Source organism: Aulonocara sp. 'chitande type north' Nkhata Bay, linkage group LG12, assembly GCF_057382095.1.
Source record: "Aulonocara sp. 'chitande type north' Nkhata Bay isolate Kocher_YH1m ecotype deep benthic linkage group LG12, A_spYH_male_GT1.1, whole genome shotgun sequence".
Taxonomy (NCBI): domain Eukaryota; kingdom Metazoa; phylum Chordata; class Actinopteri; order Cichliformes; family Cichlidae; genus Aulonocara; species Aulonocara sp. 'chitande type north' Nkhata Bay.
Genome location: NC_141355.1, coordinates 39,824,342 through 39,850,910, shown reverse-complemented (window position 1 = coordinate 39,850,910; position 26,569 = coordinate 39,824,342). Strand labels below are relative to the sequence as shown.

General features: G+C 42.9%; 2 protein-coding genes across 5 annotated transcripts; one reads left to right on the top strand and one right to left on the bottom strand.

Annotated features, from left to right (window-relative positions):
* The first annotated feature begins 1,347 nt into the window (after nt 1–1,347).
* Nucleotides 1,348–13,852, top strand: lrrc2 (leucine rich repeat containing 2). 4 transcript variants are annotated; one of them, XM_086257820.1, is made up of 10 exons: nt 1,348–1,440; nt 2,212–2,356; nt 7,246–7,361; nt 7,841–7,926; nt 8,014–8,170; nt 8,253–8,389; nt 9,711–9,856; nt 9,999–10,151; nt 11,648–11,817; nt 12,231–13,851. In XM_086257820.1, the coding sequence occupies exons 2-10, from the start codon at nt 2,220–2,222 to the stop codon at nt 12,278–12,280; spliced, it is 1,152 nt and encodes a 383-aa protein (XP_086113946.1). In that variant the 5' UTR covers nt 1,348–1,440; nt 2,212–2,219; the 3' UTR covers nt 12,281–13,851. The 4 variants fall into 4 exon arrangements, with proteins under 4 accessions (XP_086113946.1, XP_086113948.1, XP_086113947.1 ...); XM_086257822.1 differs by having other exon boundaries at nt 1,394–1,440; nt 2,215–2,356; nt 12,231–13,852; XM_086257821.1 differs by lacking the exon at nt 1,348–1,440 and adding an exon at nt 1,450–1,656 and having other exon boundaries at nt 2,215–2,356; nt 12,231–13,852.
* slc71a2b (solute carrier family 71 member 2b) lies at nt 12,109–24,673 on the bottom strand. Its single transcript, XM_086257818.1, has 12 exons — nt 24,370–24,673; nt 21,702–21,794; nt 21,408–21,470; nt 21,162–21,289; nt 19,645–19,759; nt 19,084–19,302; nt 18,880–18,993; nt 18,391–18,462; nt 17,487–17,599; nt 17,305–17,402; nt 17,031–17,173; nt 12,109–16,951 (listed from the first exon to the last, which is right to left on the bottom strand). Exons 1-12 carry the CDS (start codon nt 24,424–24,426, stop codon nt 16,721–16,723), a joined length of 1,446 nt encoding a protein of 481 aa, XP_086113944.1. The 5' UTR covers nt 24,427–24,673; the 3' UTR covers nt 12,109–16,720.
* Between the last annotated feature and the right edge of the window lie 1,896 nt (nt 24,674–26,569).

Genomic DNA, 26,569 nt, shown 5'->3' with positions numbered 1-26,569 from the left:
GGCACCACATCCGCAGTAGATGTGCTCGGTGTGAGGTCTCGCAGCAAGCTATCAAATATGGCGCATTTCTCAGCTTTTAAAAAAACGCTATGCGTCGCCAGGTGTTTCATCGGATTCGAGGTGTTGCCTCCTTTGACAGTATCACAGTATCAGCTTAAAGCACTTGTTGCTGCTGAGTTTGCATCTTTTGCTGTGAAGTACAGCCAGACTTTGACCGCTTCGCCTTTTTTAAATCTGTAGCTCTGCTCTAAAAGAACGTACGTACCTGGGCCCGCCTACTACGCTTGCAAAGGTAAAATGATTGGCTAGAATCCAAAGTGTGTGACATCTCAGGGGGGGAAAAAAGCACCGAAATGTGCGCTGTTTTTCGGTCTGGTTACTACTGTTTATGCCAGAACCGGTGCCATACCGGTACCCATCCCTAGTCTTTATCCTGTCTTCCTTCTTTCACCCCAACCGGTCGCAACAGATGGCCCCGCCCTCCCTGAGCCTGGATCTGTTGGAGGTTTCTTCCTGTTAAAAGGGAGTTTTTCCTTCCCACTGTCGCCAAAGTGCTGCTCATAGGGGGTCATATGACTGTTGGGTTTTTCTCTGTATCTATTATTGTAGGGTCTACTGTACAATATAAAGCGCCTTGAGGCGACTGCTGTTGTGATTTGGCGCTATATAAATAAAATTGAACTGAATTGAAAGGCACTGCGGGAATACATCTTTTTTTATCATTTCACATTTCTGTCAGTGTTGCTTTTTCACGAGCCACAACATGTATTACCTTCAGCTTCCTCCCTTAATAAAGCAGAATTATCTGTCAGAGTTTTACTTTTGTTACGGCATACTTACATTCCCCTTCGTTTGAACCCTCCTTTACTACACTTTCACTGTCAGATTAAAAAGTTCACATGCTGAGATGATGACCTCACACAGATACTTCCTGATCAGTGTTCAGTAGCATCCAATCAAAATCCTCAAATTTGACTCAGTAAAGCTGTCGCCTTGTTGGACGGTATGTTAGTACAGCGACCTCACAGCAGACGTGTTATTAGTAACAGCACAAACATGGTCCAGTTCAGGTGAAGCTGAGCAGAGAGCTACCACCTGTCAGTCAAAGAGGCCACGCCCCCAATGATGCAAACTTTAAGCCAGTTTAACCAGTTTTTCTACAGACCAAAGAGTTTGTTTCTTTCTGCTGCCTCTGCTGGACGTTAGAGGAACTGCAGGTTTTATGCTTATAATGAACATAAACATAAATACTCATGTATAAGTGTCATGTGACACAGCAGGAGTCATATCTCAGCTGGTAAAAATAGCTTGTTGAGTCACACACACGATCATATCACGTGTGTGTGTGTGTGTGTGTGTGTGTGTGTGTGTGTGTTTGTGTGTGTGTCAGTAAACAAGCTGGTCACTGAGCGGACAGCCGGTCTGGAGCAGGACTCTTAGGTAAGAGCACGTTAGTTTCTCAGCCTCGGCTGCTCTGCGTTTACAGACGGTACGATCCACACAGGAACAGGAAGTGTCTTCAGTCAGACCAGCAGCTCTGAGGTGGTGAACATGTGGAGGAGAGCCCTTTGTCTCTCAGACTGAACCATTCCTGTCTCACTTTGTTTAGAGGTTTCAGGTGGTTCAGTCCAAACTGCGCGTTTAAACTTAAAAAAGGTAAATTCCCTCAAAAACGGTTCAGTTTTTAAAATTTTTTTTTTTACATCTTTCAGACTTGTTGATGTCTTTCTAGAATTTTCCCTCCTGTGTCGTCGGGATGGCGTCATTTCATAAACATCAGTACTTTTATATTTAAAGATCAGACTGGTTTACAACTTAATTGCAGCTTTCATGGTTGAATGATAGCTGATCATTTTTAACAAAGAAGAAACAGACGTGACCCTTGAGCTCCAGACAAAGAGCTCAGTGTGGATGTACTCTGGGTAGTTTTACTTCAGAGTCTATATTTAAACTGCCGGGTCCTGTTTGAGAGTTTCTGTAAATGCTCTAGACTTCACTTTCCCGCGATGTTCAGCTTCCTTTTTCAGAGATGCTCTTTAACCTTTCAGATGTTGTTATCAGCGTAGAGATGAGCTGAAGAAAGAGGCAAAGAAGAAAACGTGGCTCATTAGTCAGCTTTAGGTTTTTACAGAAAAATTTTCTGGGTAAATCTGTTTAAACTTAAAGCCGGATATGTTCAGATAATGATCCTGGTCTCTTCCTCCTCCTCAGCAGCAGAGATGGGTCCGGAGAGGAAGCTGGACGTCCCGGTCTACGATCTCTCTCTGATCAGAGGGATGTGGGAGGTCCGAGTGAAGAAGCACAGAGAGAGGCAGAAGAAGGAGAAGGAGAGGATCGAGCAGAGCGCCCTCACCAGGTAAGACGCAAAAACCCACAGAACTGATGAAGAACATTTGGCCCGCATTTGTAGTTTTAAGTCTGCCTGCCCACCTTAAACCAGCCAGGTGTCAGGTGTGCTTTTTGTTCTGGACCACGACCGGCTCACAAACAGCTGCAATAGATGAGACAGAACTCTCTGATCAGGTCAAAACATAACTGTCATTCATTAATGTTCATGACGGGCTCTTTACTGAGAGTCTGTGTCAGGACCCAGTCTGCAGGTTTGTGAAGTGCAGTTTGGTTTTTCACCATCTCCAGAGCTCCGCCAGCAGAGTTAGACTTCCTCAGAATTTGATCTTCTAACGCTACGGTAACATATCGAGCAGCCAGTATCTCCAGCGATGCCGTTCTGGTGGAGGTCCCGCCTTTGGTCAAGCTGACATCAGCACCTTTGTGTCCCATAAGTGTTTTTATCCAAATATGCCAGGATTTCCAGGTGATGATGTCATGATAGCGTTGGATTTTGTAGCCTGTTGTGAATCAAACTCTGCTCAACCGAACCAATTCAATTCAATTTTATTTATATAGCACCAAATCACAACAAAAGTCGCCTCAAGGCGCTTCATAGATAAAGAGAAAAACCCAACAATCATATGACCCCCTATGAGCAGCACTTTGGCGACAGTGGGAAAGAAAAACTCCCTTTTAACAGGAAGAAACCTCCAGCAGAACCAGGCTCAGGGAGGGGCGGGGCCATCTGCTGTGATTGGTTGGGGTGAGAGAAGGAAGACAGGATAAAGACATGCTGTGGAAGAGAGACAGAGATTAATAACAGATATGATTCAATGCAGAGAGGTCTGTTAATACATAGTGAGTGAGAAAGGTGACTGGAAAGGAAAAACTCAATGCATCATGGGAATCCCCCGGCAGCCTACATCTATTGCAGCATAACTAAGGGAGGATTCAGGGTCACCTGGTCCAGCCCTAACTATATGCTTTAGCAAAAAGGAAAGTTTGAAGCCTAATCTTGAAAGTAGAGATAGTGAATGCCTCACATACCTTGTATGTGAGGAGCAGGATTTTGAATTCTGGATTTAACAGGAAGCCAAAACAGGAGAAATCTGCTCTCTCTTTCTAGTCCCTGTCAGGACTCTTGCTGCAGCATTTTGGATTAGCTGAAGGCTTTTCAGGGAGTTTTTAGGACTTCCTGATAATAATGAATTACAGTCGTCCAGCCTGGAAGTAATAAATGCATGAACTAGTTTTTCAGCGTCACTCTGAGACAGGATATTTCTAATTTTAGAGATGTTGCACAAATGGAAGAAAGCAGTCTTACATATTTGTTTAATATGTGCGTTGAAGGACATGTCCTGGTCAAAAATGACTCCAAGGTTCCTCACAGAGTTACTGGAGGCCAAGGTAATGCCATCCAGAGTAAGAATCTGCTTAGAGACCATATTTCTAAGATTTTCAGGGCCGAGTACAATAACCTCAGTTTTATCTGAATTAAGAAGCAGAAAGTTAGCGTAGGGCTGCTCAATTAATCGAATTTTAATCACGATTACAATCTGGGCTTTCAACAATCATTTAAAATGACTGAGCCGATTATTAGCCCCTCCCTCAAGCTTTACTCTCGCGCTACTCCGTGTGGCAAATCGAGCGCACCTCTCTGCATTTCGAACACGTGTCACAACAATTAAGAGGACCCAAGGGAAGCTCGGAAAGCTAAGCAGAAGTTATTTGGAGAGGAGAGTGACTGCCGTTGGTTGAAAAGAGAGGTAAAAAAACTTCAGTGGTGTGGAAACATTATGGGTTCAGTCAGACGTGGATCAAGTAGACACAGTGTGTAAACTTTGTTACAGTGTAGCTGCACCACAGAGCAACACTGCAAAGTTCACTAAACACAGATGTTTACATTTTTCATTTATTTCTTATATTGCAAACATTTGCACTGTTATCAGTATTTGCACACTGTTTTATATTATTTTTTAAAGTCATTATTCAACACATTGTTATTGTTAACCCTTTAAATCCCTGTAGAACCTGAACCGTGTAAGCTAGCGCAATAGTTTGTTTTGCATATGAAACCGGAGGAGTTGTACTTACATCTTATGCCATCAGCTTGTCCTTGGTCACAGTTTCCTTCCACATAAAGCTTTGCAAAAATTGCATAAAAAGGGCTTGCAGGAACAAAAACATAATATTCCAGAAACACGCTTTGCCGATCGATCAGCTGTTCATAACACTTCCCACATTGAAAAAGACGTCAACGCGAACTATCGCATGTCCGCCATTTTTTGGCCGAAACCGGAAGTGACGTCATTTTCGCGGAAAATGTAGTTTTTAATTGTAGGCCTTAAAAGCCTATACTGGTGTTTTTATAAGTCATGTCTGACTTTTCTGAATAGTTGCTGGGATGCTTAGAACTCGAATTGCACTGCTGGAAATTGTTTATTTTGATGCACCTGCTGTTTTCTTTGCAAATTTGCATCATGGGATTGTTTTTTTTGTTTTTGCTGCAGTATATAAAAATTGCTGTATCTCCAAAATAAAACTATGAAGACACTCAAAATAAATTTCCTGTTGTTGTAAACTATTTTTTGCAACTTTTTTGTATTTAAAGTTTTGAGGGATAAGCCTCTTAAATTTTCCCAATTAGAAATATATGTAAAAAAAAAAAAAAAAAGATTTTCAATTTTTTTGTGGTTTATTGCACTTTTTTGCAATTTATGTAATTACTATGGACTTAATGCATACATAGTATTAAAATATGGGCTATAACAGTTGTATTGATGTATAGCAACTTGAAATGCTCCCACAAATGGCACTACAGCATGTAAAAATATATATATATATAAGCTCTGGCGGACTTGGTTCTATGGTAGGTCTTAAAGGGTTAAATAAATATCGTCAAATAATCGAGATCTCAATTTCAGTGAAAATAATCGTGATTATCATTTTTGCCATAATCGAGCAGCCCTAAGTTAGCGGCCATCCAGGTCTTTATGTCTTTAAGACATTCCCGCAGTTTAACTCATTGGTGTGTGTTATCTGGCTTCATGCACAGATAGAGCTGGGTGTCATCTGCATAGCAGTGTAAATGTATGCTATGTCTTCTAATGATGCTGCCTAAGGGAAGCATGTATAATGTAAACAGAATTGGTCCTAGCACTGAACCCTGTGGAACTCCATAATTAACCTCAGTGTGTGAAGAGGACTCTCCATTTACATGCACAAACTGGAGTCTATTAGATAGATATGATACAAACCACTGCAGCACAGTACCTGTAATACCTACAGCATGTTCTAATCGCTCTAATAGGATATTATGATCAACAGTATCGAACGCTGCACTAAGGTCTAGCAGGACAAGCACAGAGATGAGTCCACTGTCAGAGGCCATAAGAAGATCATTTGTAACCTTCACTAAAGCTGTTTCTGTGCTGTGATGAGCTCTGAAACCTGACTGAAACTCTTCAAATAAACCTCTGCAGATGATCTGTTAGCTGTTTGACAACTACTCTTTCAAGGATGTTTGATATGAAAGGAAGGTTGGAGATTGGCCTATAATTAGCTAAGACTGCTGGGTCTAGAGATGCTTTTTGAGTAAAGGTTTAACTACAGCCAGCTTGAAGGCCTGTGGTACATAGCTGATCATTAGAGATAGGTTGATCATATTTAAGATTGAAGCATTAATTAATGGCAGGACTTCTTTGAGCAGTTTTGTAGGAATGGGGTCTAAAAGACACGTTGATGGTTTGGAGGAAGTAATTATTGAAGCTAACTCAGAAAGATCAATTAGAGAAAAAGAGTCTAACTTAACATCAATGGTACTAAGAGTAGCTGTAGATAATATTACATCTGTGGGATGATTACTGGTAATTTTTTCTCTAATGATAAAAATTGTATTTGTGAAGAAGTTCATGAAGTCATTACTAGTTAATGTTAAAGGGATGGTTGGCTCAACAGAGCTCTGACTGTTTGTCAGCCTGGCTACAGAGCTGAAGAGAAACCTGGGGTTGTTCTTATTTTCTTCAATCAGTGATGAATAGTAAGATGTTCTGGCTTTGTGGAGGGCTTTCTTATAAAGCAGCAAACTATTTCTCCAGGCTAAATGATGATCCTCTAAATTTGTGACACGCCATTTCCTCTCCAGATTATGAGTCATCTGCTTTAGGCTACGTGTTTGAGAATTATACCATGGAGTCAGGTACTTCTGATTAGAGACCTTAGTTTTCACAGGAGCTACAGTATCCAGAGTCGTACGTAGTGAGGAGGTGAAATTATTAACAAGATGATCGACCTCTGTTGGGGTAGCGTTCAGATAGCTGCTCTGCTCTGTGTTGGTACAGGGCATTGGAGATGATAACAGTGGGTGGATTATATTCTTAAACTTAGTTACAGCACTTTCAGAAAGACATCTGTGATAAAGTCTACTCTCCACCGCTGTGTAATCAATTATTGTAAATGTAAATGTTATCAGGAAATAATCAGACAGGAGAGGGTTTTCAGGAAACACTGTTAAATGTTCAGTTTCTATGCCATATGTTAAAACAAGATCTAGAGTGTGATTAAAGTGGTGGGTGGGTTCTTTTACATTTTGACAGAAGTCAATTGAGTCTAATAACAGATTAAATGCTAAATCTGAGAGATCCAATCCATGGTCTGTTGAGTAAATAAAGCATTTGAACTTGACTGAGTCAGACCCAGCTGACTGTTGTTGCTCATAAAGTGTGAGAGTCATGGCCGATTTCAGCCGTGTGAACACACAGCGCACTATTTATAACGCAGCGTAGTGAAGTCTGGCCTGCAGACGGCAGAAAGGTCAGAAGTTTGGAGGATAAACGGGAACATCCACGCAGCTGAAATTTGATCTGACATCAGCGTGGCGCTGCTCACACTTGGTTAACATTTCTGTGTGCGCAGGATCGACCAGGAGTGGCAGTATCGCATCTACTGTAAGACCCTGAAGACCTCCGAGCTCAACCTGCTGCATCATTACCTGGAGAGGTCGACCTTGACAGACATTCAGCTGTGCACGGGTAAACACAGTGGACAGGCCTGCACGAGTCGTCCAGCGTCCTGGCAGGCGTACGGCACCAAAACTGACATAAAATCATCAGATACAGTCACCAGATGGAAAACTGTATGCAACTACAAAATCAGCCACCACTGGACTGTTTAATAACAGAGTTAAGCTTAGTTTTGCTAATTTTAGTCATCTTAGGAAGAGTTTAAGGGATGAAGGTTGGGCTGCATCGTTTTCTGAGAGGACCTTTTAAAATGTCATTATGTAAAAAGTTTTTGAGCTTCTTTCAAATGTTTTCGGGTGCATGTTACACTGAGTCAATGCGCCATCTGGTGGTACAAAATTGGTACTACACAAAACTATAGCCAGGCTGTATTTTAATGCCAGCTAATGTGTCCTATCAGATGTTTCTTCACGTTCAGTTTAGTTAAATACATGAATTTACAGTAAACTCTGCTGTAGTTGCTGCTGACGTTGTTGTATACCTGTTAGAGTCAGACCAGCAGCAGTGTCAGGAAGTCCAGCAGGATCCCAATGAAGTCAAACTGAGCTTCCAGCTGGAGGGAGAACGCTGGATGGTAAGTTGGTTAAAAGTTTGTGGTTTAAACGTGTTGTAGTTTGCTTTCTCTCAGGAAACCAGAGTGATTAAAAAAAATCATTTGCAGGATTTTCCCCGTGAGCTGCAGTGGATGACCTACCTGAAAGAGTGGCACGTGAGGAGAACAAGGATCCGCCAACTGCCTGACTACCTGGCTCTGTTTACCCAGCTCACCGTTCTGGACATCCCCAAAAACGCCATCACTGAGCTGCCGCCCGAGATTGGTGAGTCATACACAAACAGAGTCTGAACGACCTGAGAGGATGGGAAACGATACCGAAATAATTCCTCCGTCTGTATTCTAAGGTAAACTGACAGTGCTGAGGGAGCTGTACGTCAGCTACAACCGACTGTCCCGAGTTCCTCCAGAGCTTGGGAACTGTGAGAAACTGGAGAGACTCGAGCTCGCGGGAAACCACAACCTGTCCGAGCTGCCGTTTGAGGTGAGAGGGTCAAGCTGTACATCCATCATCAGTCCCTGGCAGCAGCTCAGTGTCACAAAAACTTTAAGATGATGAACTATGTTGTTTGCCTGTTTATGTGCTTTTAAGGCTCCACCATTTGGTAGAAGTTAAACAGTTAGTAAGATTTTGTACTTACATCTTATGCCATCAGCTTGTCCTCAGTCACGGTTTCCTTCCACATAAAGCTTTGCAAAAATTGCATAAAAAGGGCTTGCAGGAACAAAAACATAATATTCCAGAAACACGCTTTGCCGATCGATCAGCTGTTCATAACACTTCCCACATTGAAAAAGACGTCAACGCGAACTATCGCATGTCCGCCATTTTCTGGCCGAAACCGGAAGTGACGTCATTTTCGCGGAAAATGTAGTTTTTTACTTGTAGGCCTTAAAAGCCTATACTGGTGTTTTTATAAGTCATGTCTGACTTTTCTGAATAGTTGCTGGGATGCTTAGAACTCGAATTGCACTGCTGGAAATTGTTTATTTTGATGCACCTGCTGTTTTCTTTGCAAATTTGCATCATGGGATTGTTTTTTTTGTTTTTGCTGCAGTATATAAAAATTGCTGTATCTCCAAAATAAAACTATGAAGACACTCAAAATAAATTTCCTGTTGTTGTAAACTATTTTTTGCAACTTTTTTGTATTTAAAGTTTTGAGGGATAAGCCTCTTAAATTTTCCCAATTAGAAATATATGTAAAAAAAAAAAAAAAAAAAGATTTTCAAAAGTTATTTTCTTTTTCAGTAGTTGAAACTAAAGGAAGAGATGAGCAGCGTTGTGGCGTCTCTGCTGGTTTCCTTTGTCCAGATTAATCAAAGGAGAGAAAGATGAATGTCAGAGTTTGTAGGCGTTGGCCGGTTTCTGTTTGGGCAGCACCTGAGGGACAAACTCACTGTTGGTTCCTCGGGTGGGAAATTAGGGGAACTGCAGCGTTGATTATTGTTCTATTCTTGAGGCCCGGAGGTTGACACTCTGCAGAACTGAGCATGGGATTAAAGTGAACACCTGAAGCGCCATCAGGGGTCAAATTTACTATTGCCCCCCAAAAATGCTGAACTGTCCTTCAGGACCATCAGGATGGTGTTCAGAGGTCAAGTTCAGTTCAATTCAGCTTTATTTATACAGCGCCAAATCACAACAACAGTCACCTCAAGGTGCTTTATATTGTAAGGTAGACCTCAGGTCAAGTTAGCAGGAGGCTCATAGAACTCCATCCAATCAGTTCTTTTTAAACCAGAGACGTCGCTCCCTGCTGGACATTGTGCTGATGATGTCACTGTGCGTTGTCTCTCTGTAGCTGAGCAGCCTGAAGCAGCTGGTCCACCTGGACATCGCGGAGAACAGGTTTGTCTCGATCCCCATCTGCGCTTTGAGGATGACGAGCCTGCAGCTGCTGGACCTCAGCAACAACTGCATGACCGACCTGCCGCAGGACATGGACAGGTGACTGATGATGTCGTCACTATTTCCAGGTGGATCACCAGGCAGATCACCTGGGCTTCAGCTGTGACAGCAGCTCTTCTTGAGTGTTTCGGGGGAGGGTGTCAGCGTCCTGAGGTCTGAATGCTTATGTTTGTCTCTGCAGGCTGGAGCAGCTCGTCACCCTGTTCATCCACAAGAACAACTTCAATTACCTCCCTCACTGTCTCGCCAACATCACCACGCTGGCGACGATCGTTGTCAGCGGTGACGAACTCACCTGCATCCCAACTAAACTCTGCAACAACCCCGAAATCAAGTACACAGACCACACCTACACAGACTTCCACCCAGCACGCATCCAGGTGGCAAATGTCACACAGCAGCTTTAACCAGCTTATAGCTGCTGCAGCCTCTGCAGACCACTTTGCAACCCACCTCCACACCAGCTCCTCAGTTTGATTGATTGATTGATTGAATCTTTATTTTGAACATGTTGAAAAAGTACAACAAAATAGAATTAAAAGAGACAAATGAACAAAGCAAAACAAAAGGAAAACGAGCAACCACAACTCCAAATAACGTTCATGTTCAAAAAGGAGCAGGAAGAAGCATAAGCTTATTTAATCCCACCCCTTTTCCACTATCTATCTAGCAATTACATTATGTCATGTGTATTTTTTTTTTATATATATACATATGTTTCTATCTATCCATACATACGTTTATATACACATACGCACATATACACATTTTCAATAACCCCATTAACACCTCAAGGATACACAACATATATATATATATATATATATATATATATATATATATATATATACACATACCCACACCAACATACCCGTGCACCCGCACACACATGAAAATATTAGACAAGAACACCCTATCAAATCTCTACCTTTTCCCTGTAAAAACCATATCCTTAAATTGGACTTTGCTTCATATCCTTACTTAGTCTGTTCCACAGCTTCACTCCACACACAGAGATGCAAAAACTTTTAATGTTGTGCGGATACGAGGATGTTTTAAATTTAATTCCCCCCTCAAATTGTGTCCCCGTTCCCTTTTAGAAAACATTTTTAGAATATTGTCAGGAAGCAGGTTATTTATTGCTTTATACATAATTTGTGCTGTGAGAAAATGAACCAGATCTGTGAATTTTAGAATTTTTGATTTTAAGAATAGTGGATTTGTATGATCTCTGTAGTTTCATGCTACATCTGATTTGTGTTATTAAATGGTTTGTTTATAAAGCCAAGAAATCTTTTTTCTTGGTCAGAAAACAACTGGCGCAGTGATAAATAGGGTAAAATTCCAAATTTCTTGAAGGCTGCACAGATGTTCCCATTACATAAAGGTGGTAACCTTAATCCCTAATGATTACCGAACCATCTTGAACTTGTCCTGCTTAACAAAAACCTTGAGTGTCAATGGTGGATTAAAACTACATCTGGAGTCAGATAAGGTTACTATCAGAACAGCTGCTTCAGTAGACTACAGCATTCATGTGGAAAAGCTGCGCTCAGAGAGAACCTCAGAAATGTTTCAGGACTCCTTAAAGTCAGTGCAGGTGTTCCACAGGGAACCATTCTCAGACCTTTTGTATTTACAGCAGTAAGTCTGCTGTAAGAGGTAAATTTGATTTCCACTGGCCTTCATCATTAATTTGGTGACTCATAAGACCCACAGAGGGCCACAAAAGGTCACGGTCAGCGGTGTTTCACGAAGAGGAGCAGCCTGAAGTGAGTCAGCTCAGAGGGGTCAGAACTTTTTTTAATGTTTGTCTCTGCTCTTCTTCAGGTTCATTCGCCTCTACGACAACCCTGCGAGCAAAGAGAAGAAGAAGAAAGAGGAGAAGAAGAAAGAGGGTGTGAGAAGGAGGTGGAGGGAGCAGAGGGAGGCAGAGGAGGTGAAGGATAGTGGAGAGAAAGAGTTCATTGAAGCGTACATCAGCTCACTGCAGGACAGAGGTGAGTTTCAGCGCCAGATTCTCACCTTTTTACTTTACAATTACACAAAAGTCTAAAATATGAGAGCTTTGCTGAAGTAAAGTGTGAACTTAATGATGACGAGATCATCAGAAATATTCTCATTTTAAACTGTGTGGAGACGTTTTTGAATTTTCTGTTTGGATTTAAAGTGTATAAAAAAATAAAGTTAACTAAATGAATACATCAGAAAACTTTTACTGATTAGTGATCTCTTCTTTGAATCATCTTTATTATAATCACCTTTATTAGTTGTTTTCAGGGTTTTTTTCATTAATAACAGGAACACTCTTCACTGTAATATTTACTAAGTGTTTTTCGTCCTGTCGGTAATCAGACTTCACACTCATAACAACCCGTCCTCATGTGTTTTGGGGGGGTTTGTCCCATGCCAGACACCGTCCCCTACGCCACCACCAAAGTCTCCATTTCCTGCCTGCTTTGAGGAAGAGGAGGAGGAAGCCAGTGAAGGTTGAGAGGATGATGACTGAAGGATGACAGCACTGAGGAATTTCAAAAGAGGATGCTAACAGAGGTTAACATGGGAGGTGACGTGAAAATGTGTTTTTAATCTTTCATACTAGCTCGAAATTATAAGTTAACATATTAAAGTTTAGTCCTTTATTAATATTCTTTTTAAACTAATTATTGTTAAATCGTTGAATCTGGGAAAAATAAAATCAGCAGGACGTTCACGTAAACACTGAATGCATTAATCTCAGGTCATTGTAATTTATTTCAAACTGCATTATTAAAATTAATAATTAAGTATTGCATGTAAGATGTTATTCAGAGTATATTTATTGGGTATGATACAACAAACCGAATACATAAAGAGACATGCTCACATAAAAGTTACAGGAAAAAAAATCTAATAAAAAAAAAAAGCTTATTTCTGATGCTGGTTGCTTTTTTGTCAGACTTCAAACATTAAAACATCAAATGGAAAAAAAAAAATCATATTTAACAAAAATCGAGACGCTACAGTCGAAATGTGTTTTTGGAAGTGTGTCAACTTTCATATATTTACATTAAATATTGATGAAGATAAAATCAATTCCAATTCCTGTTAATCGATCACTGAACTGTTTTATTTATGAATCTTTTTTCTTTTAGTTTTGAAGATGTCGATTGTCTAAATCTCTTCATTTCAAAATCGAATTCAGTTGAAATCAATAAAAACAGACTGAAGCTGATTTCTTTGTGATCCTGAGCAGATTTGATTTTTATTCACTTTTACATTTCTCACATTTATCAGCTGATGTTTTCTGTGTAAATGTAGTTTTTTGTTCAAAGTGTGAAAGTTGTGACCAAATAGAGATTTTCTGTTTATCAGGTTTGATTTCTATGATTTCTTTTAGTGTATTTTTCTGTGGTTGTCATAGTTACGAACTTAGCAGCTTTGATTTGTGCATTAAAATATAGAAAAGTTTTTGCTGTTTAAAATTTTTTTTTTTTAAAGTTTCTGTAAAATGGAGAAAAACGTTTTTGTATTTGTGAATTTTACTGAAGCTGCTTCGATTCAGACGTTTGTGACTTTATTTTTATTTAATGTTTGTAAACACACATTTTTCAATAATGGGCGCATTTTTGACAAACTTTCTAATTTAAATAAACTGAAGTTTAATTTGGTCGATCTTTAATCAGAACACTTCATGTTGTCTGTTGACCAAAGTAACGTACGAATGCTTCAGAGAGCTGAGCATGAACGAGCTGAAGCACTGATGATGTCACACAGAGCCATCATGCAGGTTACTGCTGCTGAGGGAGGACCGACAAACCGCTGCATCGTTAGGTGGACTTTGTATATTTATAAAGGAAATGTTGGTTTTTTGTTTTTTTTTTTTATTCTTGAATTTAGAGTAAAGAAGAAAAAATAACAAGGAAATAAAATGCAAAACAAATACTTTTCTTTGTTTTAATCAATAAAAAATTAATTTTTAAATAAAAAAAGTCAAATTAAACTGAATAAAAAATAAACACATTTCAAATGTCACACGTTTCTCTTTATTGTTATTAATATTCACGTTATCATAGATATTATTCAAAATTATGTTCTTAAGATAAAAGAGCAAAAGCAAAATACGTGACACGTCTCTCGGTTTAAATATAAAAGTGATATGAACACGAGTGATTCAGGCACACGTTCAGAGAAATTAAAGTGCAGCAATCAGCAAAAGGTCTGCACGGAGGAGGAAGAGGAGGAACATCTGGGAATGTCTGTCAGTCTCTGCGGCGGCCATGTTGGCGCGTCAGCCTTCACGCCTCACCGTAAAAAAAGAAAAAAAAAAAAGCCTCTGAGGAGGATTTACAGCCTCCATCGTCTGTGTGACCAAACACAAGCTGACATTTAAAAACGTCACGTTTCACTTCATGAACAGTTTCGGAGAATCATCAACGGGGAAATTCATTAAAAACTTTATGACACGATGACGACGTGATGGAGCGACTCGCTCTTAATCATGGAGTCAACAATCAGCCGCCCTAATCTATCTCATCGTCAGATTTAACAGAAAAGCAGGAAGAATGATTGAGTCATCCGGCCGGATCACTAAATCTAGGTTCTGAATTCCAACATGAAGGACACAAATTTGTGAACTTAAGACAAAAAAAATTCCAATGATCCAGTTTTAAATTGGACTGAGTCTAAAGAATATTCCAGACAGAAAGGCATTCAGTACTCGGAGAAACTACTGTGGGATCCAAGACTCTCCACGAGGCATTTGAGGACACTCGGTGAGCATAGGAAAATAAACCATCTGACATCATCGGCAAGTGGGCGTTAAGGGTTAAAAGGTTAAAGGTTATTAAGCCGAGAGCTTCTCTAACAGTCGATTGTGCTTCTGAGCTACATCATCATCAACGTCACAACAGGATGATCAGGCGTTCCTGTAGCCATGACAACGTTCATGCTGCATTCAGGGGAAAAAAGGAAAAATAAGGAAGAACTACCACTCAAAGGTGACGTCATCTGTCAGAGAACCTTTGGTCACTTTAAACTGTCAAAAACTATCATCTCCCACACAGAAACAGAGCCTGAATGCAGCACGAGTTATATTCCACTTACAGTAGCCGAGCTGTGCAGGTAAACGCACCTGACCTGTGCTCTGGTTCACAAGATCATTGATTCATCGATCTGTCTTTAAGCAACAGCTGGAGCCCCACATGTGCTCTTAAACTGGTTTCACTGGTTCAAACTGGACATGAAGAGACCTCCAGGACCGCCGGAGCTCTGTGCACAAAAATACATACGTGACATGAACCCATCATGAAGGCTGAAGCTTTAAGGGGCAAACGTGAGAACCTGCACAGAGCGCACATGCGATGGTTTTTAACCTGAACTGGGAGAAAACTCGACTTAAACGACTGATCAGGTTTTTTTAAACCGATCTGTTGACCTTCTGAGAAATACAGCCTGTAACAAAAAGGCAAAATAAGCACAAAAGAGTAATAAAACACGGCACCGGTTGGTTTGTGAGCAGCCGCCTCGGGACCGCCAAGGTTCAAACTGCATCAGTAACTTGGAGCGTTTGATTTGTCCGACCTGGAAGGGGCAGGCGGACGGGGAGAGCACTTTCAGGTCAAACAGAAACAAACTTCAAGTATTAAAACAGAAGAAGAAGACGAGGAGGAGGAGGTGGTGACCCGCAGAGGCTCAGATTGTGGGAGGAGCAATGGCAAAAACTAGGTGGTGCTCTCTGTCCTTAAAGCCATCACTTGTCACTGCGGCTCAGAGAAAACTCGGTTTTCAGTGAAATCGTTGATATTAATTTGATCCACGCTGTAAAAACTCCAACCCTGCAGACTTCGTCCAGCCTTAGGCTATAAAACAGCAGTACAGCGCCCTCTACAGGATGGGAGGAGGCAAAACATGAGACCGTTTATAGGGCGGAGGTTTGAAATCAGGGCTGAGAAAAATGAAATAAATAAATAAATACATGAAATGCATTTAAATGTTGATTTGAAGTCAAACCGAGTCCCGTTTACTGGATCAACGCAGGAAAATCTACACTGAAACAAAAGGACCACACCTGCAGCTCAAAGCAAAAACGCCACATTAGTAAATTAAAACTATTAAACTGGGAGACCAAATAATGAAATAATGAGGCGGAGCTAAATGACGCCTCCAGCTTCACGCCGTTTATTTACTCGGATTTCTCCCAAATATGCACGGGAGAGGGCAATGACATCATAGCCAGTCAGTTTGCACATGCTCTGTGTGACGGGAAGTCTGAGCGCAAATAGATCCAGACAGAAAACAAACACCTGGATCTCATCATGATTTGGTATTGTATCCCACAATCCCGAGCAGCTCCAACCTCCTCGTCCTCGCCAAGATTCGCCCTCCGATCCAAAAAACACCCCCCCCCCTAAAAAAAAAAAAAAAAAAACAACAACGTAGTTTTGAGTGTCAGCTTTCACGGCCCGTACAATGAGGAGCATTTGATGGCCTCACCTCTGCGAACCTGACGGGTGGAGTCAGGTACAGACCTGACTGACAGGTATGGGAGGCTGCTGTCAGTTGCTTTGGCTTCTCTGGTCCCGTCCTCGCTGCGATTGGCTCGTAAAGTAAAACGTTGCGATCCTGCACGACTACACGACCACTTTACTTCTGCTGATCTGTTTTAACGGAGAGATCTCGACTCTTACTGAGGCAAGACTTCAAAGCCCTTTGGTTCTACCTGCCCAAACACACCTGGGCAAAGAATGGGAGGAGTCACAGGTGAGTGATATCAGTGAGATAAAAAGCGGTTTGCCGGGGAGGCCGCCGCCTAACGTTCCCCGACGGTCTGGATCGGGGGAAGAGAGGGTTTGTTTTTTTTTTAACAGGGGGAGGGACTTGCATACAAGACTCTGTTTTGTAATTGGCCAGACTGCCTACGAGTCACATGACACTGTCCTGCAGCAGCGGCTCGAGGTCCTCTGTGTCGCTGATGGGCACGGCAAGAGGGCTGCCGTTCTGAGCGTGTGCGGCGGAGCTGCTGCCGGCCTTGTTGGCGGTGCAGGTCTTGACTTCGGCCAGCTGGTGGCGCTCAGGGATGAAGAAGGCGACAACTAAAGCAAATATGACGCTGCACGCGCCGAAGAGGAAGGGCGGGCCCGGGACGACCAGCTTCTACAGACGGAGAGAGAACCGACTCGTTACGGGAAACAGAACAGCGAGGAAAGAATCAGCAAGGCGCATTTCTACGCACCTGTGTGCTTGCTGTGGATCTTCCTGCCATCGGCTCCACTTCGTTCAGCTCCACATTGAACAGGAAGAAGATGAAGCCGTAGAGAGCCGGGCCCAAACCATTGCACAGGCCTCTGATACCTGTGATCATCCCCTGTGCCACACCTGAACACACAGACGCCTCAGTCACATCTGCACCACCTTCATCCATGTGACACAGTCAGATGTTGATACAAACCACGGCCACACAGACCCTGTTTAAGACACGCCCCTTCGGACGGTCAGGTTCGACTCACCTTGCTGGTCGGGTGAGGCGCTGTGTGACACCAGAGCAGAGATTGCCGGGAAGGTGATCGAAGACATGGCCGCTACAGTTCCTGCTGCCCACATCATCCTGTAAGGACGCGAGCAGATAAACGTTTAGGTCAGATCATTCACAGGAAACAGGAAACGACACGGGCGAGACGCTGGGACTCACCACGGCTCGGAGCCGAAGCCGTACCAGACCAGCTGGAACAGCTGAAAGGCCAGGCCGAGAAGAACCGTGTTCTTCTTACCGATGGTCCTCATCAGAACCCCGAAGAAGACCGTCTGACAGACACGAGACGTACAGTGAAGAAATCAGGACGCAACACATTTACAGGGTTTAGAAAGACAAACTGTCGTCTGTGTGACGGGTTACCGCAGCTTTTCATGTCAAACTAAATGAACAAACCTGAAACAAACACTGTGACGTCAGCATGCATTTAGAGTTAAAAAAAACAACAAAGAAATCACACTTTGAGGGCTTTCAGCTGAAGACGCTCCACGGCACCGTCTCCCACTTGGAACAACGCGGGCGTTAGCTGTTTTTAATACAATGCTCCCGGACTAACAGGGACCGCTGGATATTGGACTTCCTGTTACCACCCCCTGTTGGATCAGACTCTCTCTCTGACCGTGTAGAGTTACAGTCGGTCCCCATCTTTCCTCAGCCCCCGACTCTACACTCTGGGCACACATGACTGTGTCAGTACCCACCCAGATGATGCCACCATGGTGGGCTCATCTCTGGAGGCGACCTACAGAGCTGAGGCATTAATGCACAGTGAACACTCATTCTTTAATTTATTCTTCACATCTTTTCTCCACTTTACAAGTTTACTGCATTGTGTTGAGTTGCGCTCGCTGCCGACGTGGGACAGTTTCACTGTACTTCTGTGCTAAAGATGACGGTGCAATGACAGTAAGGAGTCATCTTATCTCAAACAGACGCGCGTGCAGCCACAGCAGGTTAACAGTTTCAGGATTGTTTCTCTCTAACATCGTCGGGTGTTTGGCTGTCGGCTGAACACGTTCACATAAAGTTAGCAGACGGTGCGACTCTGTGAGGACGAGCGTACCTGAGCGACTATAGAGAGGATTCCCACCATGGCGATGAAGCCGGTGATGGCTGCCGGAGAAAACTCGATCACCTGAAAGATGAAAACCTCGTCAGTGTTTCCGCCTTCGGGTTTTCATTGATTCATATTCGTTTTCTAATAATCTGCGTATGGCAAAGAAAAAAAACATCACTTTTATCTTTGTTTCATTCTTTGGGGGGGGGGGGGGGGGGGGTAATTTAAAATTTAAATACACAATTAAAATAATTAAATATAATGTCTGACCAGCCCTCCTGCAGTACCTTTAGGGCCCACCAGGGGGTGGCAAGCCACACTTTGGGACTCACTGAGCTGCACTGAATAAAGGTGGAGATGCTTCATCATTTAAATCCCATAACTCTCCTGATCCTGATGATTGAGGGAACAAATAAGTGTTCCTGCGCTTGAACGTGTAGCTTTGACCTCCTGAGTCTATCCAGCACATGCTGGTCACAGCTGTCTGTGCGTTACCTGTCGCAGGTAGAGGAAGAAGCTGGAGTACTGCCCGGCTTCAGGCAGGTAGGACAGGAACACGGTGACGCAGATCAGCAGCACCGTGGTGTCTTTCCCCACCCGACGCAGAGACTGAACACACCAAAAACACAAATATCGATCAATCGATCTATCAGTCAGCGCAGAGCACGTCAAAGCTGTAACAGCGATGAAAAGACTCACGGCGAAGGGGTCGGCCTGCTCCCAGGAGATGGGGAACCCCCAGGACGTCAGCCTCATCTTGTCCGGCAGCGACTCGGGGACGACGAAGAACACGAACGCAATATCTGCCACAGCAATCACCGTGGCAACAAGGACCACCAGGCTGTCTCCGTACTGCCCAGACAGGTAGACCCCGATGGCCGGACTCGTCACCAGGCTGGCCGCGAAGGTCGCAGAGACCTGGCGAGGGAGGGGAGGTTAAATCAGCACATAACCCACCTTTGACCTCAGGCGCAGGGCTTCAAACTTGAAACGTCAGAATTTTAAAACAAACCTGAAAATGTTTCAGTTTCTGAAAATAAAATTTGGAATTAAGAACTTGTTTTCAAATTTTTACTGAATTTTGATTTTTACATCTGTGACTATAACTGATATAATCTGTGAGTCATCGTGACTTTTAACATTTAATAAAAATATTTCTACGATTCAACCATCCTAAAATATTTGTAAGTGAAATGTATGACATGGATGTTTTGTTTAGTTAGTGTGTGTGCGCTTGCGTGAGTGTGTGTGTGTGTGTACCAGTCCGTAGGCCGTACTCCTCTCGTGTTCCTCTGTGATGTCGGCGACGTAGGCAAAGATTACTGAAAAGGTCACCGCGAAAATCCCGGAGACTGAGATGAGAGCGAAATACCACCTACACACACACACACACACACACACACACACACACACACACACACACACACACACCTCCATTTTATTTCAAAATAAGAGACCCCTCAGGTGGGGAAACAGCGTTCTGTGAGACTTATAGAGTGTCTCAGGAATTACATCAAATTCAAAATAATCGAATCATGCTTTTTAACTTCTCTCACTGTTAAACACACACACACACACACAGAGGAAACCTCACTTCCTGTGATGTGAGGATTAAAGAGTTAACGTTTTCGCTCTGCTTTCAGGGAAGCGTTGTCGTCTTGTGACTCTGATGTTACGGTCGTTAAACCAAAAACACTCTAATCTAGTCTTTTATTGGAGAGTCTGTGAAATGTATGAACCATGTGACTCTGTGACAGTCAGACATCAGCTGATCGCTGCTGCAGTCCAGCAGAAATCCAACATAGGTGCGTTTTTTTTTACTTTGAAGTGACTGTAACTCCTGTGTTTGGGTGAAAAGCAGGAAAAAGAGGAGGAGGAGGCCAGTGTGCCTTCAGCGTGTTTGCTGATCCTGAGCCGCTCACATGATCAACATGTGACAGCTGTGGCGATTAGAGTCCAGAGTTTTCCTGTCACGCACGGCTGAGCAGCAGCCTGTTACTGCTAGCTTAATGGAGCCGTCGTTCCTTCTCCTCAGCTAACACTGATTACTCAGCCTGTTTTCACGCCACTGTGATTTTTACATGTGGTCCAACACGCCTGTAAGCAGCCCAGAGTCCAGTTTACTCTACATGTGATTTTTATTATCGAGGACATTAAAAAGGAGTCAAAACATAAGACGACATCTTTATTCTTGGAGCCAGTCTGCAGCAGGACTACAAGCAGCTGTTTTAGCTCCACCTCCTTCATACAACTTTCTTCTGATTGGTTACGGCTGTAAGCCTGCTGAGGGGCATATCAGCGTATAAGGAGTCTGCGATTATATTTCTACTGTTTTCTACTCTCCACATGATGTTGGCATGCAGCTACAGTGGGTGCAGCTACAGTCGAGTTAGCAGGGTTCCAGTTTCAAGCTAACTATAAACAAAACAAACCACAGATGCTCTGATTTCAAACTGAGCTGAGCTCAGCGAGCTGTGAAACACGGCGTTTCTCAGCTGTAAACAGAACGATCAAGGGACGAGCTCTCTGCTGATCGTGACGTCGACCGTTCCTCAGTTAGATTACTTAGCCTTTGAATATTTTTGTATCCTTCTCTTCTGATTAGTCGCGTTTCTTTCATGTTTTATGAAGAGTGTCGTATGTGCTATGTGCCATTTTCTGTGTTGTGCTCGTGTTTGAAGCTGTAACCAAAAATTTAAATGCTCGTAATTCTTTACTTCTTCACTCATGTTTTTATCTCCGAGAGGAAGATTACTGAGAAAGAGCGTTAGTCTCACCAGGGGCTGATCTTCATGAAGGGGATGGGGGCGCAGGTGAAGAACACTGTCATGAGGAGGAAGGACTTCCTGCCCCAAATGTCTGACAGAGCACCAATCAGAGGAGCCGACAGAAATGACAGGAAACCCTAAACGGACAGAGAAATACAAACTCAGAGACGCCATGATATCGTAATATTCAACAAGCGTTAAGTTGAGGAGAAGTTGCTGAAAGCTGCGCTGACAGTAAACAGCCGAGCGGTTTACCTTGACCCCCTGCACCAGGCCGTTCATCAGGAAGGTGTGCTGAGGAAACACATCGCGCAGGACCTGAAACCACAAACACACTACTTTCACTTCCTCAGCACGTAGACGCCATGATGGTTCGCCCTTTATTACATCAGCCTGTAGATCATTTTTGGTCATGTGATGCTTTCAGCGAGGACACATTCAAGGTTTTAATAATCCCACTTTGGGGTTTATAGTTGCAGGAAAAGGTTGAAAACTTCATGAAAACTTTAACACTTTACACATTTTAGCAAAAGGTGTGCGTGTACTTACGGTCAGCATGGGCGTGGTGAGCAGGCCCCACGCAAAGAACTCCAAGAAGATCACCACCACGGCATGAGTCACTCTGGCTCGGCTTCGGCCGTGCTGTGGCGAGCAGAGAGGCAGACGCATTAACCTCACTTCCTGTGATGCGTCCCGCTAACATGATGACATTAGAGCAGCTGCTTTCACTTTAAGACCCATCAGAGTTCAGAAAAGTGCTTTAAAAGCCAGTGGAAGCATCACCCACAGACACGTTTGTCCTCCAGCATTCAGCTGCATCGCTTCTTCATTTTTAATAAACTCAGCATCGTTATGGGCTAATAAGACTGTGCTGTATGCGAGACACCGAGAACGTCTTAAAGAGGAGCAGAGGAAGGAGGAGGTACCGACTCCAGTGATTCCTCATCAGCTGGAACTTAACCCACATAATCTGTCCTCCAGCTGAAGCTCGCAGCACGGTGCAGAGTAAGAAAAGGCTGTTTTCACAGATCTGTTAAAACTTGTGAAAAAGAAACTGTTTGGAGGAGCGCGGCTGTAACTACCGGGGCTGAGACAGGGAAGGTGCGTTCAGGTAAGTGGTTTTATAAATCTCTGTAACAGTAAGCTGGATTTAAACAGGGCAGAGGATAGCTCAGTAGGTAGAGTGGTGGCCCCATGATCGGAAGGTCAGGGGTTCGATTCCCCTGAACAGCTACCCTGAGGTACCCCTGAGCAAGGTACGATCCCTACACACTGCTCCCCGGGCGCCCAATGGCTGCCCACTGCTTCACTGAGGGAATGGGTTAAATGCAGAGAGGAATTTTCCCCACGGGGACCAATAAAGTACACTTTCTTTCTTAAACAGGTGCGTCTGTGGGGACTGACTCACTGCTGGAGCCTCTGCTGGACATTGGAGGAACTGCAGTTTTCTGAGTCTGAGGCTCTGTGGGGAGTAAATGCCGCCATGGGCTCAGCCTCCAGGTTCAGTCGACTGAAGAGTGTCGCCTGCGTTTATGGAAACTTTAATGTGGCAAAATCTGCAGAGCTGCTGGCATCGTGCAAACAGTAGTAACCACAACTGCAAAGAAAATCTGCAAAAAGGCTTCCCACCACACTGTTTGATGTAGCTTCACGACACTTTGGGTGTCTTCAAACAGTCTGAACCCCAAAGACAAGTGGAAACTGTAAATGTGGAGACAGCACTGTCGGCTCAGCAGAGATGCTCTCCATTTGCGTACAACGGGATTTTCCACCTATGCAAACGTTCTCCTGCACTGTCCTCTAAACACCCAGCAGCTCAGCTGTGCGTAGGTCGAATGCTGATTGGTTTATAACCTCACCGATACAGAGAAGAGTGACAGCAGAGGTCACAGGGAACAGAAGACGCACGAAAGAAAACACACACACGAAGTGTCCAGACAGCGGCTGCAGCGGACACTTTGTCTTTAACACCATTTCACTTCAGCTGTTTGTTTGTTAGAACTTTATTGTTCTGCACAGCCGGCTGACGAGTGGCCCAAAGACCAGTCGCACCACATAGTTTGGACGCTGCCTCCATCGAGCACAGACGCTCGCTGCAGGCTGACGGGACGTCAGTAGCTCTCCAAATGAATTTGACATTTCAACAGTGTGAATACCTGGTGCATGCAACCACAACAAACCAAACCCTGGGTGTAGGCAGGAGGGTTGGAGTTTTACAATCAGTGCGTCCCGTCACATCCATCCAACTATCATTTGTGTTTACACCCTTTTAAAAAACAACAACAATGGATGAAATGCAGTGATAATGATGGACAATGATAACCACACCCCAGTTTTGTTTCTCTCCTTATAAACGCATTTGTTTTAAAAATACAGACAGCTACATGATCTTAACTGCTTTGACATCTGATTTTAATATTTCATTTTTTTAAACCTACACTTTAATCCCACTTTGAATTTTCTGGCTCTGGTTACAAACTACCTCTGAATACAGTTTAGAAGGAGCTTAGTGTGTGCACTCAAACATCATGTATGGCAGTTTACATACAGTCTACTCCATTACCAATCAAATACAGGAATACATTTAAAACAAGAAAAGAAAAATAAATAATCAAAAACAAATCAACTACTTGAAATGATTCAATAGTTAACATACATTTAAAAGAATTTGAAACAATGATATCTATCCTAGGATCATTCAAATAACAAACTTAAAACTTTATTCAAAAAATATTAAAGATAATAAAGAAACGAACGTAACACCCATCGTGACTTTTTCATGTACTTTGTATTAATGCCGGAGTAATACTACTGTAATAGTGTTATAATGTAATTTGAGTGCAGTACTTCGGTTTAGTTCCGGACTTTCACTGCAGCAATACTCTGTTTCCAGGACTTTTACTTGTTACCGAGGCTCTTTACGGTGTTTCTCCTGAATTAAAACCTCTGAACATTCACACCTCCGAACCAGACCGGCGACAGTTTAATGTTTGGATGCTTTAAGCTTTAATTATCGCCCGAAGTTTGCTAACAGCTAATTAGCTTCCTGTTTTACCGCTCCGTGTCAGGCTAACTGAATTAGCTTCTGTCGGTGAGTCAAACATGGCTGTCAGCGGGACATCAAAGCCGTTTAATCAGCTTATTAAAGCAGTCGTTAGCCTCTTTTATCGCCCGCTCACACCGACGTTGGCCGGCGACGTCAACCCACGGCACTCACCGAGCTCCGGACCAACACCATGTCGCTGGCCTCCGTCGCAGTTTTCTCCCGCATCATCTCACATCTTGCTGAGAAGATTTTCACTCCCGGTTCGCGCTGTGGGACATCCTCCCGAGGTGTCTCCGTCTCTTCCAGAATGCCCCGCCGCGTGAGATTAAGATGTGTCCCTGCTGAGCTATCATGGACCCAGCCCCGGAGCTCTTCGTGGTAGCGGTAACTGTGAGCAGGAGACTCGGCTTTCGTTTTCGCCGAATTCCTCCGCTCTGACCTGCTCGCTGGCTGCTTGTGGCTCTATTTTATCACCGGAATACACCGCGTGCGCACAGCCGAATTCTCTATTAACAAGTGGGACAAGCACCGCCCCGCGGCGCTGTGTAGGTTATTTAAAACAAAACGCACATCCATCTGCCAAAAGAATCTGTTTCCAGATCAGATTTCCTCCTGCTCAGGGCGTCTGTTACATATGCAAAAGCTGAAACATCGGACTCTGGATCAGTGAGACTTACGCTTAAAAAGCGCGCCCCCTGCCGGACCCGATATTACCGCACAGTGCAGTTTTGTTAATACTTATTAAGAGTGATGGCGTCGTTTTTTCAGCGAAAATCCTCATTTATAAAACATGGCAGACTAAAAACTTCTTAGTTAAGCGCTTTTGTTGTCTGTGAGGAAACTGGTCAGCGCAGAGGCTCAGTATTTGGCAGGAAGCGAACGGGGATGCGAACAATACAATGGATCACTTTTTAGCAAGCGGGGGAAAGGCGGGACTCAGCTGTGGAAGATTTTCTTTTTTGGCGTCAGCGCGAACACGCACGGGCACAAACGTCAAGGCAGCCCGCGTGACCAACTGCACTTCTGGTGATGGTTTTTCAAAATAAAGGCCTGACTGGCTGTGACTGTAAATTTATGGTACACAGTTATTTAAAAATTTTAAACAAAACTGTTAGTTAAAATAACAGCGCTATCTATGTTTTCGTTTTGTTAATGTTTGTTTTTTTAAATCATAGCTTCTTCAACATAAAATAAGTCTTGTTGTGTCTACAATAATAATATCTACATGGATAATCTTTGCGGGTTGAAAGTCGCCACTCTTTGTGTGTGTGTTTCCTTTGCTTGTTTTAATTGTTTCATTAACCTATAAAAACACATAAGTATCCTGTAATCACAGTCAGGTCGTTAGGAATTATAAGTAACTTGCTGGCAATCCTTCTACTGAGAATTTACTGTATTTTTTTTAGCAGTCTTTCACTGGACTGACCGTAACATCTGTAAGAAAGCACCGCTGTCCTGTAGAGACTTTTAACGATAACTTACTCATTTCCCTCAAAAATCTACAAATTAAAAACCATTAAATTATTCATTACCGTAAATCATTTTAATCATTCCTTGTTTAACAGAAATATGATCTATAATTATTTTTGCTCTGTGCTCAATATTCAAAACTGTGAAAACATATTCTCTTTTACCACGATGAGCTGCAGCGAGGTCTGTAGGAAACTGAATGCTTAAAGCCAAAAGAGTCAAACAGTGACGACAGTTTAGACTGGGTCCTTCTTTGACTGAGTACTGATAAACCTATAAATGACATTCTGAATTTATCCGGCTTCAGGCAAAAAAAGCTCCAAAACACGATCATGTGTCGTTTTACAGTGCAGCTGTCTCTCTTCATACTCTCCTGAAAAAGAGAACTTAATATCAATGAGATTGCCTGTTTACATAAAGGATTTCATTTCATAAGAAGAATAATAGAAAAGATCAGAGTTATTAAACCCAGTCTGACAATTAGTGATACACACTTTCAATGTGCAATTTCAATAAGCCTATAGGCCAGGGTTTTCCACTTTCTGCTTTCTGCTGATGATCTTGTACTGTGTCATTATTTGTCATATTAAAATGTTGATAGTCCAGTATTTTAACATGTCATATTCTGACCTGTGTGTTTATTATAATATCTTTGAGTTTGGCATTTCTGTTGCTACACGAGCCTTAAAGTTTTATGTGGACTTTTTTATCTCCCAGTCACCACTGAAGTTAAAAAGTGTTTCAGATTAAAAGCAGGAGACCCGATTGCCTGTTTTCAGTGCTGAAGAGCTTACTCTCCCCCAGGCTTCTGTAGAATCACTTGCCACGGGTCGCCCCCTTGTGGAAGTTTGAAAGTTCAATTCCATTTTATTTATATAGTGCCAAATCACAACAACAGTAG